At 37.9% G+C, this 14,311-nt stretch overlaps 1 protein-coding gene across 1 annotated transcript in view; it reads left to right on the top strand.

The window, feature by feature from the left end:
* Window positions 1-14,311, top strand: part of PPP2R2C (protein phosphatase 2 regulatory subunit Bgamma) — a gene marked incomplete at both ends in the record, with an annotated part of 129,711 nt that overhangs the window by 67,318 nt on the left and 48,082 nt on the right. Inside the window, 3 exon segments of the mRNA XM_082758679.1 lie at window positions 9,136-9,233; window positions 9,837-10,002; window positions 14,113-14,225. Of these exon segments, the coding sequence (XP_082614805.1) occupies window positions 9,136-9,233; window positions 9,837-10,002; window positions 14,113-14,225 (377 nt within the window).

Here is a 14,311-nt window from a genome sequence, read left to right as displayed (position 1 = left end):
AAGAAAAAAAAAAAAAAAAAGAGTTGAGAACCAGGTGGCAGGAATATTCTATTGAAGTTCATACATATTATGTGGGAAATAACATTCACATTGAATCAGGTTATTCAGTATCACATTTTAAATTTTGGACGATTTTTCATTACCCTTGGATACACTTTACATTAATCATTTTCCTTTAAAATTCTAGATATGTTTTTGTTTTTGTCTGTCTTTAATAATAATCTTTTAACAGAACTTAATGTTTGTTCCTTGTAGACCACTGTATTTACTGTGCACAATTATTCACTTCAGACAGTGAAACTAGCATTAATATATATTAATAATTTGTACTATTTCCATTTTTGGCATTTGTTTGCTTGAAAATAAGGGGTTAGGTTCAAGGTCCTTCTGTGCTGTCAGTAAAACCTGGTTGCCTAGCATTTTTAGCACTTGGCAGCACCATTTCTAATCTGTCTTTTGCTGGCAGCCAGGCTGGGCAGCTTCTCGCTGTGAAATAACATGGAGCCGAGCAGGAGCTCCCAGCTCAAGCAGGCTTTGCTCTGTGAGGACCAGTTTAAACCCCACTCTGGAAATTGTAAATACATAATGTGATGCCCGTGGCAATTTTTTTTCTTTTTTGCCCTTCACTGTTAGTTGGTAAGAAGAGCAGACTGGCACATTTCTTAATTGTGCTATTGTTGGTGAAGCAGGGGGTTTTAAGCCTGTTGCTGAATCCTTAGCTGTCACAGTCAGGCCTGCCTCATTTGACAGCAAACACAGAAAGAAAGGAACAACCAGATGTACTTTTTTATTTATTTTATTTTTTTTACAGAAATCTCAGAAGAATAAATTGCTATCATATGTTACACTGTATAAACTGTGGAGAAGCTTTTGGGGGATATGCAGTTTGGAAGCTTTTTGTGGATATCTTTGAGCTAAAATGTAGATTGATCTTCAGTGGTTTATTGAAGTGTTGCTTGTAAGAATAGCAGCTATAAGCAGTGTTACTGAGTGGCTTACAATTACCAAAGATGAAAGGCTTTCTAGTGGGTTTTTCCAATTTGTTCAGTTTGAATAGGATGGAGGGATCAGTGGTTCCCTCTTAGTGGCTTAGCTGCTTTGGACATCCCCAATGGCAGAAGTGTCTGCCAGAGGCAGAGTCAGGCCCAGTGTTGCCTGTGCAAGCACACGGAGGTCTGGTGTTCTTCTAGCACCGTGCTGCGGGTGATGCAGTGCCACTATTTGAGAGCCCCTAAATAGGTATTAAAAGGAATTACGGTAAGCTTTTTATCAGTCCATTGAGTATTTCAGATTATAAAGGTACAAACAGTGCACTCACTGACTTCGTTAAGAAAAATAGTAACATTAATTAGGGGTTCTGCAGAACTAATGACTGAAGCATTGCAGTCTTGCTGATCTAAGCAGGTCACCTTGAACAAGAAGAAACTGAAGTGTATGTAAACTGTAGCCAGAATTTTAAGAACTATGCCCTAATTTTCAGCTACACTGCATCTGACAAATGTTCCTTGACCTTATTTATCACTGAAGTACTGGGAAACTTCCCATTTACTTTAGTAGGCATAAGGTCAATTCTCTAATCCCAAAGGCCTTTTACACTGCGGGAGGGAGATGGGTGCCAGAACCTCTGAAATAAGGGCTTTGAGATTTTAAATTAGGAATAAAAACATGGGTCACTTTATTGAAATCTGAATCTGTGACTTGTATTCAGTGTGGTCTTTTTTAGCACAGAGCACAGAACCCAGATAATCTGCTTTACATATTTGTGCTGTAGGCAAAAAATATTTTTTTCACATTGACTGTGCTCCAATAGTTGCATGTCATTTCCTGATTTTCTAATTTGAGAAATACCACTAGAAATTAGCATGTGATTAAAAAACTGTTGAAAACATTTTCTAAGCTCTAAAAATAAATACCTTTAAAAATATTGGAGGAAAAAGCTGTATTAAAGCTCAAGGCTACAAATAGTGTAAATCACAGTGGTGGTAGGTGCTTATAGAATCATAGAATATTCTGAGTTGGAAAGGACCCACAAGGATCATCGAGTCCAACTCCTGGGTTCTCAAAAGACTACCTCAAAATCAGCCCCTATGTCTGAGAATGTTATCCAGATGCTTCTTAAGCTCCATCAGGCTTGGTGCCATGACCACTGCTTTGGGGAGCCTGTCCCAGTGCCCAACCACCCCCTGGGTACAGAACCTTTCCCTAACCCCTAGCCTGACCCTCCCCTGTCCCAGCTCCATGCTATTTCCTCGGGTCCTATTGCTGTCCCCAGAGAGCAGAGCTCAGCGCCTGCCCCTCTGCTTCCCTCTTGAGGGAGCTGCAGGCTGCCATGAGGCCTCCCCTTGGCCTGCTCTGCTCGGGGCTGAACAAACCAAGGGACCTCAGCCATTTCTCATACGTTTTCCCCTCTAGACCCCTCATCGTCTTTGTAGCCCTCCTTTGGACTCTCTCTTATAGTTTTATATCCTTTGTATGGTGTGGTGCCTCAAACCGCACACAGTACTCAAGGTGAGGCCACAGCAGTGCAGAGCAGAGCAGGACAATCCCTTCCCTTGACCGGCTGGCCATGCTGTTCCTGATGCACCCCAAGATATGGTTGGCCCTCCTGGCTGCCAGGGCATACTATTGACTCATATTCAGCTTTCAGCTGACCAAAACCCCAGATCCCTTTCCTCAGTGCTGCTTTCTGTCCTCATTTGCCAGTCAAATTTTGGATTTGGTTTCTGGAGTTTCTTGAATAAGTTTGTTCTTTGAGTGAGCACTGAACCCGCATTCAAATGCTCTGGAAGGGAATGCACTTTCTTTGGTCCTTGAAGCTATAGAGATGTATAGACCTGTGAAGCTCTGCACCATCCTGCTGTGGTATCATGATCAGCCAAGACAAATGCAGCTCACTGGGGTGTGTATGCGTAGCATTTCTAAAATTCAAACATTGGATGATTAAGGATGAAAAAAAATGTGAAAGTAAAAGATTTACTCAGTGCTGGTGAGGGTTTGAGGTTAGGAGATCTTTACTACCCTTATTTTTTTTTTACTACTTTGTACTACTGTGCCCAAGTGAAATGTTCATGTTTAAAGCTGCCCTTCAGGAACTATTCAGCATTGAAACCTGTTGTTTTGGATTTCACATCAGAAGGAAATTACTATACTTAAGAAGCAAGGTGATATTTGACAATAAACTTACTTTTTATTGCTTGACAGGATTAAATGGATACTGCCCTTGATATATTTGTCCTTGCTGGAAATGAAGCCAGGCAAGGCATCAGTTAGGAAAACAATGACAAAGTGCAGCGAACACACTTCTCTGGACTTTGTTCTGCTGATGGATCACCTTGTTTTGCTGATCCCTGAAACACTATTACCACCTATGTTCAGAATTTTCCTTGGCCAAAATCAGCTGCCTGTTGCACTTGCATTGCCCATACAGAGCAAGCACCATTTTGTAGCAAAATCATGATACAGGTTTAAAGCCATAATAAGAAAGAAAAATTGTAAAGGGAGTGATTTAGCCAGGTGACAAATAATGTCAGGGCAAAGCGGTGACAGGTCCTTCATTTCAGACTACTTTCTTACCTTTTGTGACATTTTTTTACCTATTGTGACATTTCCTTGTGCTCTTTCACGCTCAAGCTCTTGCATGTGCTCTCTCACGTATACTCTTTTGCTACCTTTTTCATGCTCTGCAAATGCTTTTTCTCTCTGTGTCTTGTGCACATTTGCATGCTCTTTTTCTCACATCTGTCCTTCTCAAATGGCCACCTGGCTGTGCAGTAGCTTGTCCGATGCTGCTCTGGTGACCTGGAGAGGTGGTAAGGTGGTTCATCAACAAAATGTCTTCCAGTAGAGTGAGTTGGCTTTCTGCTATGTCAGCGCTGCCAAGCTGGACAGTGTGACATGAAATTTTTCATCGTGCTTGCTTGCGTTTTGAGGGGTGGTTTCTCATGTCATGTTATTGTGTGACAGTGCTGTGATTCAGAAGGAATACATGTTACACAGCCTACTGTGTCAAGTAGGAAACTTCACTATTGTCGAAAAGCCTTCTGCCAGCTACTTTAGAAAAAGAAGGATCCATCTGACCCTCAAGCATTTGAGGTTTGCATACAACATCATATTCTAAGATTCTATCTGCTGGAGGAAACCTTTGAAACTTCAGATTAAAAAAAAAAAAAAAAAAAAAAAAAAAAAAAAAAAGTAATAATCTCTTTCTTTCCATCCAATTTTTTATCTGATTTTTTTTTTTTTTTTTTTTTTTTTTTTTCGGACTAAGTTTAAACTAAGTTCTGAAAACACAGCTTATTCTAATGGCCTCCCCTCATATGAGAAACTGTAATAGTTCTCACCTTTTATCTACCATTTGTCCTCTTGTTTTATATCCCTTTTTGTTGCAAGCTTCTTTGTTGTTTCTTCCAGATTATGCTCCTCAGGGACTTTTGTATCAGTATCACTGAACATTGCTTGCAGCCATGCCAGATTGTGCTGTGATCTTATTGGATTTCACAAGCCAAGGTTAGGCCAGGTCAGAACTTGGTTGAAATAACGTAGGCTACAAGATTGCCTTCTAGCCACCGGGAACACACACAACAAAAAACTGACAGAGATGCTGCTTCAGTCAGCTCAGGCCCTGTGTTGTGATACTGGTTCTGGTGGATGTGATATAAAGGAGAAGTTCCGACCTATTCTAGTCATTAGGATTTCACAGCCCTTTGGGAGAAAAACACTGATGTTAATTCTACTGTTCTGGCCTATTCCAAATCCTTCACTTCGCTATCTTGATCATAGTGCAATTGAACTGTATATTATATTCTTTGATCATCTTTTCCCTGTACCACTGCATGCTGTTGTTTGCCCTCAGAACTTACTATCACTGTCCAAAAGTCTGCATTTCTGTGTTGGATGAAATAGTTCTGAAAATTTCATTACCTACCCAATTTTCTGAAGCAAAATTAATGGATATAAAGTATACCAGTACCTTCAAATGAAGGGCCCCAGAAAAGCAGAAAATATTAATTAAACACAGCATACAGAAAAGTACAGTTGAGCTTTTATTAGAGTTACCTGAGGTTTCTGTCCAGAAGACTGTATAAAGACAAGTAAATTGAGGCTTTGGCTCATGTCCTCATTATGCTAGAGTCCCCCTAAATGATACAAAAATTCATTATACAGCTAAGGGTTTTCTAATTATTTGTAAAGGTATTTGGACCAGTCCGTGTTACCTTTTACTTAAATCCCAAGGAATACGCTATTAATAACCTTTAAAATGAGCCTGTGAGACACTAGAAAGTGAGCACAGAAAAGGAAGTGATAGTAAAAAGTAAGTAAAGACCAAAAATAATTTGGGCTGCATGTTCCTATCTTAGTTTCATCCCACCCCACAGTGAATCTGAGCAGGGGCTGCTGGAGAGTTTATTTGCCTGCAGCTGTGCAGGAACAGTGGTAATAAAGCTGAGGGGAGAGCAGTACAAACAGCTAGACGTGTCTTGATGTACATAGACTTACACTGATATACTTAGATCTATTAAAAAAAGCTGAATATATACAGCTAAGCAGCAGCTGTTCAGTACATCTCCATTAAATACCCTTAAAGACTGTAAATTGTGAAGCTGCAGAGAAATTAGTTAATGAGGTACAAAAAGACAGAGATGACTAGGAGTCAGGGAATGAAATGCTTTAGACTAGATCAGAAAAAACTTCCTGTTGGTGCAGGCTGTAGAATAACCTCCCAATGTGCTGTGTTTCTGTGAATATGTAAAAGTGATCTGGGGAATGAAGTCTGGTGGAAATATGAATACCTGGTGGAAAAATTTGCTGTGGCAGGATGTGGAACAGATGATCAGGTGTATACCTCCCTGGAGTGTTCTCTCATCTTTTGAAGGTTTTTGGTTTGCTTTTTGCAGTCAGCATCTGCATGATGAATATCTATCCTGTGCTTTTTAATAGTGTGAAAATGTTGAGCATTGTGATGTTTGAATGCAAACTTACATGCATTTCTGCATAGACAAAATGGGGAATTTACGAACAGAATGAGAAGATTAATACAGGATAAAAGTGGAGATTTGCAATCTGGTTGGAAACATTTGCCCATTGACTATTGAGGTTACCCATAATTGTTCTTAATAGGTAAATTATCTCTCTCTCTGATAATCCTAATTGTTAGCGTGGCACTGCCAGCAGAGATATGGAAGGTGTAGTGCCGAACGAGGCTGAACAGAGCCTTTCATCTCTGCCATCCCTTGTCAAGGGCTTACTGTACATGCAAATTCAGAAGCTCTTGCATTGTGGAGCATTTATATATCCCTGAGAGGGTGAAATCTGGTAGTTAACTGCTCTGTACTCTCAGGGGGCCGTTCTCCAATGTAAGAATATGCAGGATGTGACCATAGTGGCTTATTTTTCTATAGCATTGACAAATATGTAGGGGAATGTTCTGCTGAGGGGGATGAATAGCTTTGTGGATTGATTCTGTTCCTACCTCCTCTGTCTTAGAAAGAGCCAGCCCAGCTAATCTTTATGAAAACAGCATGACTAATGCTTGCCTGCTGAACTGATAGATTGGAGAAGATATTTTGGCTGTTGTTTTCAGCTGTTATTTACAGGATCAATAAAAGTGATTTTCCAATTCAGGGCTAATTTTTTGCCAACAAGCTGCATAGCATGTCAGAATACTGGTTCTGCTTTTTTTTTTTTTTTTTTTTTTTTCTTAAGACAAGTTAGTTTAAAAACTATAGGTAGCTTCCAGTTCAGAATTCACTTCTCTAATAGAACAGAGGGATGCCTCTGGAAGAAACACCTTGAGGGGGAAAGAATTTTTATCTCAGAACTACACTGCAACCCACTGCGTACAGATACTTAAGCTGTAGCTGCTTTTATTAAACAGTAATCATTTAACTGCACACAATACTTTAATAAACACAGCATAATAACTAAATGCTGAGATATTTTATTATAACCCTAGTTCAGTTGGTGTTGTTGTCTGTGCAAGTACTCCTGTTAATTTCATTGGCATTGGCTGATGCCTTCTGTAGTATTTTGTACCACTTACAGACCATGCCATGCCATTGTGGAGGTATTCCAAACCAACAGCAAGTGTATGCGCACACCCAACTTTAAATACCATTCATTCCTTTTGCACACAATTCTCTTTTCTGCTTCTTTTGTGACCTGTTGTGAAAATCTTGTATGCTTACATATGCCTGAACATACACACAAATACGTATATTATATATATTGCATTCCTCCCCTCTGATTACCCACACCTTCCATTGGTATGAATTTAGCATGACAAGAGCAAAATAACCTAGAAATATTCTTTCACTGGAATATGAGTATATTTACATGCCATAAAAGCTTATTAGGCATTTTATGTTTTAAAAAATGCAATTTTTTAGATCCAGTCCAACCCTTCCCAAGCCCCAGACCATCACCAGCCTCTCTACTTTTCCTGTACTCTAATGGGACAAGGGCATTAGAGGCAATTACTTGAAAGTACAGCCTGCGGAGGTCCACATATAAATCAAAGGCCAATAACTCTGGGAAGCTTTGTGTTCAGGCCCCAGATTTTGTAAGTCGTCAAGTTCCATTTCTCTCAAACACTACACATCCATGCATTTTATTCAGCAAAAAATGAAACTCACATATATACTTTATGATTCCCTCTCCCTTCTTTACATATGTAGTGTGTGGGTAAAAAAGAATAAAAAAGATGAACTTTTTTCTTACTCAAAGAGAATTTAATGATACAGAATTCTTAAAAAGATTGAAAGAGATATGTCTTTGTCATTATTAGTGTAAGGTTTTCCATCTTTAGATGGTGAATTGTTGAAAAACCTTCCAGTAGGAATCTGGCTTTTGGGAAGCTGTGTCGCTGACGAGAGCTACTGGCAACAGAAGCTTTCTAACGCTCAACTACTTGTTTATTAAGAGAATAATAGGAGCAGATGTTTTCGATTCATAAAATGTACCAAATAAATGGTACATCCACTTGTTTTTTCAAATCTTTTGAATTTTAGTGAACTCATTTGGGGCTAGGTTTTCAGAAGCGCTTAGCCCACTTGCAGCCCCATTGTTCTCGGTATAAACCGATGGATGACGAACACGTTTGAAAACCATAGCTTTTAATGCCTAAAGGGAAGCTGCTAACTACTGACACTTCTCAAAATGTGGCCCGTGTTTCTGATGAGTGAATACCGATCATTATAGAGGATTCATACATGCAGTCTCTGAGTAATACCCTGCGTTTGTCTGTGATTGTATATACGATGGCTTCTTAATTTACTATTGCACTAGGCATTTTAATTTAAATTATGCTAATAATGTAGGATTAACTGTGGATTATGATTCTAGCATTTGCTGTCATACAAGCAGAAGAACCAGTTCTTTTGCTCCTGTCGTCTCTTTCTCCCTTCTCATGCTGATGTTTAGTATTTTGTGCTCGAAATTGGCCTCAGGTTTTGATGAGGTTTCTTGTATAAGCTGATGCAATTACTTAGGGAAGGAGAATTGTTGAAAATTAGAAAATGAATAGACTGCAATCTTTTTATCTTCTGATGACACATTTTTTATGGTGCTGAAATGATTTACTGAAAACTCGGATTTGGATGTGTTGTTGGCAGCATGGCATAGTGAGCAGTTCCTCTGTGGCAGGACAAGCCATGTGTGCTTTGCTTTTGCACTTTTGGCTCAGATACATGGTAGAGGAAACCAGTGCTCAGGGTTTTAATAAAACCTTCAGAAAGGGTGAAGAATAAATAACACAAGCAACAGGAATGAGCTTTGAAGTTGGTGAAAATAGCAGGAAGCCAGTGTTGTCTGCTATCTCCGGTAGTGAAAAAAGCTTTGTAGCAGTCTGAGTTTGCTCTTCCTCAGTCATATCCTCTCCAGATATCTCCTCCACTCCAAACTACAGATGTGCTGGAAACACAAGTTTGCCTCGTTATGTTTGCACTTGTTTCATTGTGTGGCAACCTCAGGTTCTAGCGGCATGCAGCCTGTTTGCATTAGTGCCTTGCTGGTGAAGTCATCTGTATCCCTCCAAATCTTTCATTTGTTGCATTTTTGTGGGGCGCATGATATTTCTAATGGCTTTGTGTTTTAGCAGCACTCTGAAATTTGCCTTTTTCTTTCTTTTTTCCCTTCCAGCTGATATTATTTCTACAGTTGAGTTCAACCACACTGGAGAACTGCTGGCTACTGGTGACAAGGGGGGTCGGGTTGTTATATTCCAAAGGGAACCTGAGGTATGTGAGTTAACAGCTTGTTAAAACTCATTTTAATTTTTAATATTTTAAATCAATCTATCTGAAAAGTCTGTTTATAATTTCAAGACTGAGTAAACAGAATATCATCTCTTTGGTGAGGAAGTGAAAGAGGGTAAGGGTCTTTTCTTCAGAAGTTTGCTCTTTTTCCTGCCCCAAACAAGAATGCTTCCTAGCTCCAAAATTCTAAGCTAGGAAGAAAGATGGTGATTTTTCTTTTACTTAAATATTGTTTTAATCACTTTTGTCTGTTTGATGGAACTGTGCCATTTAAAACAATGTTTGTCCTGTGTTACCTTTTCTGCTTCGGTTTTAAATTCAGTCCATCTGCAGTATCTTTTGTACAAAGCTTTATGGAATAATTGACATTTCTTCAAAAATTCTGTCTTTTATTAAATGTTGCTTCAGTACTTACGGGAAATTTCATTCCTGTAGAAACAAATCTGTCAATCTTGTTTTAAATGAGAAATTAAATTATACTTTCAATACTTTTATATTTATAAGGCTGCTTATACATCTTCCCCAAGAGCTGGAGATAATATATTGTCATTATAAAACACATGTTTTTGTTCTTATTCTCTATAGAGTAAAAATGAGCCTTACAATCAGGGGGAGTACAATGTTTACAGCACTTTCCAGAGCCATGAACCTGAATTTGATTATTTGAAGAGCTTGGAGATAGAAGAAAAAATAAACAAGATCAAGTGGTTACCACAGCAAAATGCAGCTCACTCACTTTTATCAACAAATGGTAAGATAGAAGAGAGTATGTAAGACATACTGGCCTTTTGTTCTTGTATATTTTAGAGCTGACTGTATATATTTACATTCTGTGTTCATTTTAATCTACTGTTTTAGTAATTTCCTGTTTCAGAGTTTACTGAGACTGTCATGCTGACTCTGATATCTCTTATTTATTCATTTTATTCATAGTCACATTTTTTTTCCTTTTGACTATGTATAGACATTTAGAGTGCTATCCGTTTCTGCTCTTTGTGTGTAGTGCTATCCTGAAATTAATTCTGTAACAAAGGCATCCCCTTACTCAGCAGCTGTGTTTCACTGGGGATTTAGAATTTTGGCTGCTATATTTGTCATAACTTTTATTCTTTGTAGATGTGTAAATGAATGCAGGTGAGAGAAATGAATTTCTTTTTCATTCATTATCATCAGAATGGTTTATTTAAGTTCTAAAGTTACACAGTCTTTGGAAGACAGTAGGAATAATAATAAGATATTGATACCGACTCATCTTTTCACATACTTAAGGCCTATTGATTAAGAAATGCAGTATTACTGCTAAGAGGGGTTATGCAGATATTACAGGGGGAAGAACCTGAATGGATCCTAATGTGCACAGGTATCATTTAGGAAAGATTTGAACACCCACAACTGTTATTACTGCTGGTGATGCATGAGACAAAAATATCCAATTTTAAATCTTATCTTTAAATCTTTAAATCACATTGTAATCAGGAATGATTTTTTTTTTTTTTTTTTAATGTCTAAGCATAACTGGAAATTGCCAATAGAAAAATAGTGTAATCTCACCTTTGGGAGTTAATGTTTTAGAGCAAAATGATTACTTCTAGTTAAAATTTATAGCACTAAATAGTATTTACATTAATTCACAGTAGATAATGTATCATTTTATGTTTCCTTAAAGTTGCCTTTAACTTTTTGGGGGGCACTGCTGCAATATTTCAAAGACAAGGTGTCTGTTATAGCTAGCTGATTTGTGATAATTTAATTCAGCTAATTATGGAGTTTGGGAGTTTACTTCTGCACTTTTCCCTTCTTTGAAATATCCCTCCACTTCAGATAACTTTAAGAAATTCTTCTTTCGAGTTCTTGATACAAGAGCAGATTATTAAAACTAAAGCTCTACATTTTCATTTTAAAGCTTGTTTTTGGAAATGCTGAGCCATACACCATAGTCCTCAGATATGCTACATTTACAGTTTGTCTAGTAGACCTTTATATCAAATTTCTGATCTATATTAAGGTGGGAGGGGAGAACGGAAGGAATAATCACTGTTGCAATCTGGCTGCCAGCCTAAGATCCAGCAAAATGCTTTGCCCTCTATTTTCCCTTCTTCCTAATTCTGGAGCATCCTGGCTGACCTCTTTATGGTGAGGAGTACAGAAGTGGTGCCATGGGCATAGCCTGTGGAAGTTGGCTTTGGATTACAAATGTTTTTCTTTGTCAAGGAAGATTCCTAGTGTCCAGGCATAGTAAGGCGGAAGTCTGAAGTTTAATCTCATGGCACAATCGTGAAGATAGTTTTAGCTTTAGGATACAGAAGGCCCTTGTTAAACGCCTTGCTGTCTCAATCTCTTTCTGTGAGAATTTATTTACAGCGCATATCAATTTCATACCTATAATAGGGGATAATAGAATTTTCCCTAACTTGTAGAGAACAAAGGCATTTTGTGCTATACATGCTCTCACTGGGCCACTTGTAGAAACACCTTGAGTACTGCCTTATATTTACCTATTTCTAGGCCTAGTATTTTAATGCAGCTTTTGAAGTCATAGTGTTCTTCTAGTTTAGGATCTTAAGCACAGTTTTGGTCAGAAAAAAATGAGAACTGTGAAGCAGCATCCTATAAAACTTTAACAGAACAAGACAGGTCTGCACCTGCACAAATATGTCTCCATCCTTCTAAGGAGATCTTTTGTCCATTCCTGCACGTTACCTCTCTATCAGAGGGGATCTTGGTTCCTTTCTAGTTCACATGTTACCAACAAGTTATCAGCTAAGCTTTGACTGCAGCCTCTTAATTAATGGAGGCAGAGGGAAGCCACCAAGGCTTTCAAATGCCACTGTGGATTTGCAGTGCTCACAGTTAGCAAATTCCTGCTTTGCATTGTAAACTGAACTAATTTTGTAGTGTAATAGTAAATTATTAAGATTCATTGGTATCTTTTGTACCGGAAAGTATTGGTTCCTTGGGTAGATCAGCATGTGACCCATACAGATCCTTTCATCTGAGGATTTCAGACTTCTTACCAGACATTAATTAATTTAAACTTCACAGCACCCTAGAGACAGAAGGAATACTGAACCTCACAAAGATATTTCTATATTTTGCAAAACATAAGCATGCTTAAAATTTCTAGGGAGTTTTTGAAGTCCAGAAGGCAGATGAAAGAGAAGAAAACCAACACATGATATCCATAACCACTAAAAGCCAGTTTTCCCTTGGGAAAGGGATGGGTTTATCAATAACAGTCAAGTCCAACAATGGAAAATACACTTTGCATTTTTCTTATTTATTTTATAAATGCTGAATTTATAAACATTAGACTAGATAAGCAGAAAAGCACTAAATAGAAATATGTAATGTAATAGAAGTATATGATGTAGCCTATATATATTTTTAGTAATCAATGTGACAGATACAAATGTGTTGAACATTTAAACGGAGCTCTTCAGCTGCAAATTGAGATAGCCTCTTGTTCTGTAGATTGATCAACTGTACTATTTTGTTGCTTGAAAATTAGCATATCAATATCTTTGGGAGATATCTAATGGTAAAAACACTCAGAACAGTGGAGCAATTGATTGATTTTTAAAATAAAAAATGGTCAAAGTTGAAGTTGAAATTGCTATAGAAATGAGAAGTGATTTGTGTATTCATATATACTGCATTTAAAATAATTTGTACTAGCATTTAAAAGATGTATTTGGATCACCCACACTGGGGAAGGTATTTTGGTGAAACACGTGAAGGAAGGAAAGGGGACAAAATGACAAATGATGCAGGAATGGAGGAAATGGAGCAAATGGAGGAATGGAGCAAAGTCTGTGGTGGCATCTGAAGTGCAGAAGCTTTGAAAAGGCTTTGGCTGCTCCATGAATAGATGAGTGAAACAACTGATAAAAGGTCTTTTTTTTTTTTTTTCTTAATGGTTTTTTTTATTTTTTCAGGGGAAGATTTGGCATTTATTTTTCTGCCTAGGGTTGGCAGGTTGGGTGAATGGCTGGCTAGATTGGGAGTATACAGTATCAGGGAAATCTGCAGCTACAAATTGAGGAGCAACTGCATCTGAAATGTTTTAAACTTCTAATTGTTGGCTTTATAAGCTCTTTGCTAAATAAGAGGCATCCTTATTCTGTCATCGTGCTTCATGATCATATCCATCATCAAATGGGAAGGGCGAACTTAGGTTTTGTTCCATTCTCTGTGAGATTATTTTTTTTTTTATTTGTAACCTACTTTTCTCTCTTACCCTTGCAATACATTTCTCTTTTTTTTTTGTTTTTGTTTTTGTTTTTGTTTTTGTTTTGTTTTGTTTTGTTTTTAATCAGTTATTTCTGCTGCTTTCCCTTGTTAGGAGGACATTTTTTTTTTTTTTTTATTTCACACAATGTTTTCTTTGCTGGAACTCGTGATGTTGTACCAATGCATCACGGCCCACTCCCACAACAGGCCAGGCAGGTATCATTGGTCTCTCTTCTTATATAGTTAAGAAGCAACTTGGAATACTGGCTTTAGTATCTGGATTATTTCCTTGCATAGTCAAATTGTCAAGACTGACCTTCAGCAGTGAGCTATGAGTGGTTTTGGTCCATTCCACCTGCAAACTGCTGAGTTGGATACACATGTATGTGCTCTGCAGGGTCTGTCAGCCAATGGAACCCTCAGACTCACTTGAGGGCATGGGATTTTCTTTATGAGTGTTTTTTCCGTTAGCAACATTGGTTGGATGTGCAAGATTTAGGGACATGGACTGTTTTAGTGTGAGACTTGGCTAAGACAAGGTGCAGAAGCTTCTTTAAGGAATAGTTTGTGAAAGGGAAGTAACCACGTTCAGAATTCCTATGTTGACAGAAAGCTGTCTTTTCTTTTAAAGATAAAACAATCAAGTTATGGAAAATTACTGAAAGAGATAAGAGACCAGAGGGGTACAACTTAAAAGATGAAGAAGGAAAACTTAAAGATCTTTCTACAGTAACATCACTACAGGTAAGGTGTTGTCTTTGTCCAAAATCCAGTTGTTCCTGTACAAAGAATGTAGTTATGTCAGTAAAAGATTTAAGTATATAAGTAGT

This window comes from Aythya marila, assembly GCF_965140915.1.
Source record: "Aythya marila genome assembly, chromosome: 4".
NCBI classification, from domain to species: domain Eukaryota; kingdom Metazoa; phylum Chordata; class Aves; order Anseriformes; family Anatidae; genus Aythya; species Aythya marila.
The sequence above is the reverse complement of the archived record's forward strand: the minus strand, read 5'-3'. Positions and strand labels throughout refer to the sequence as shown.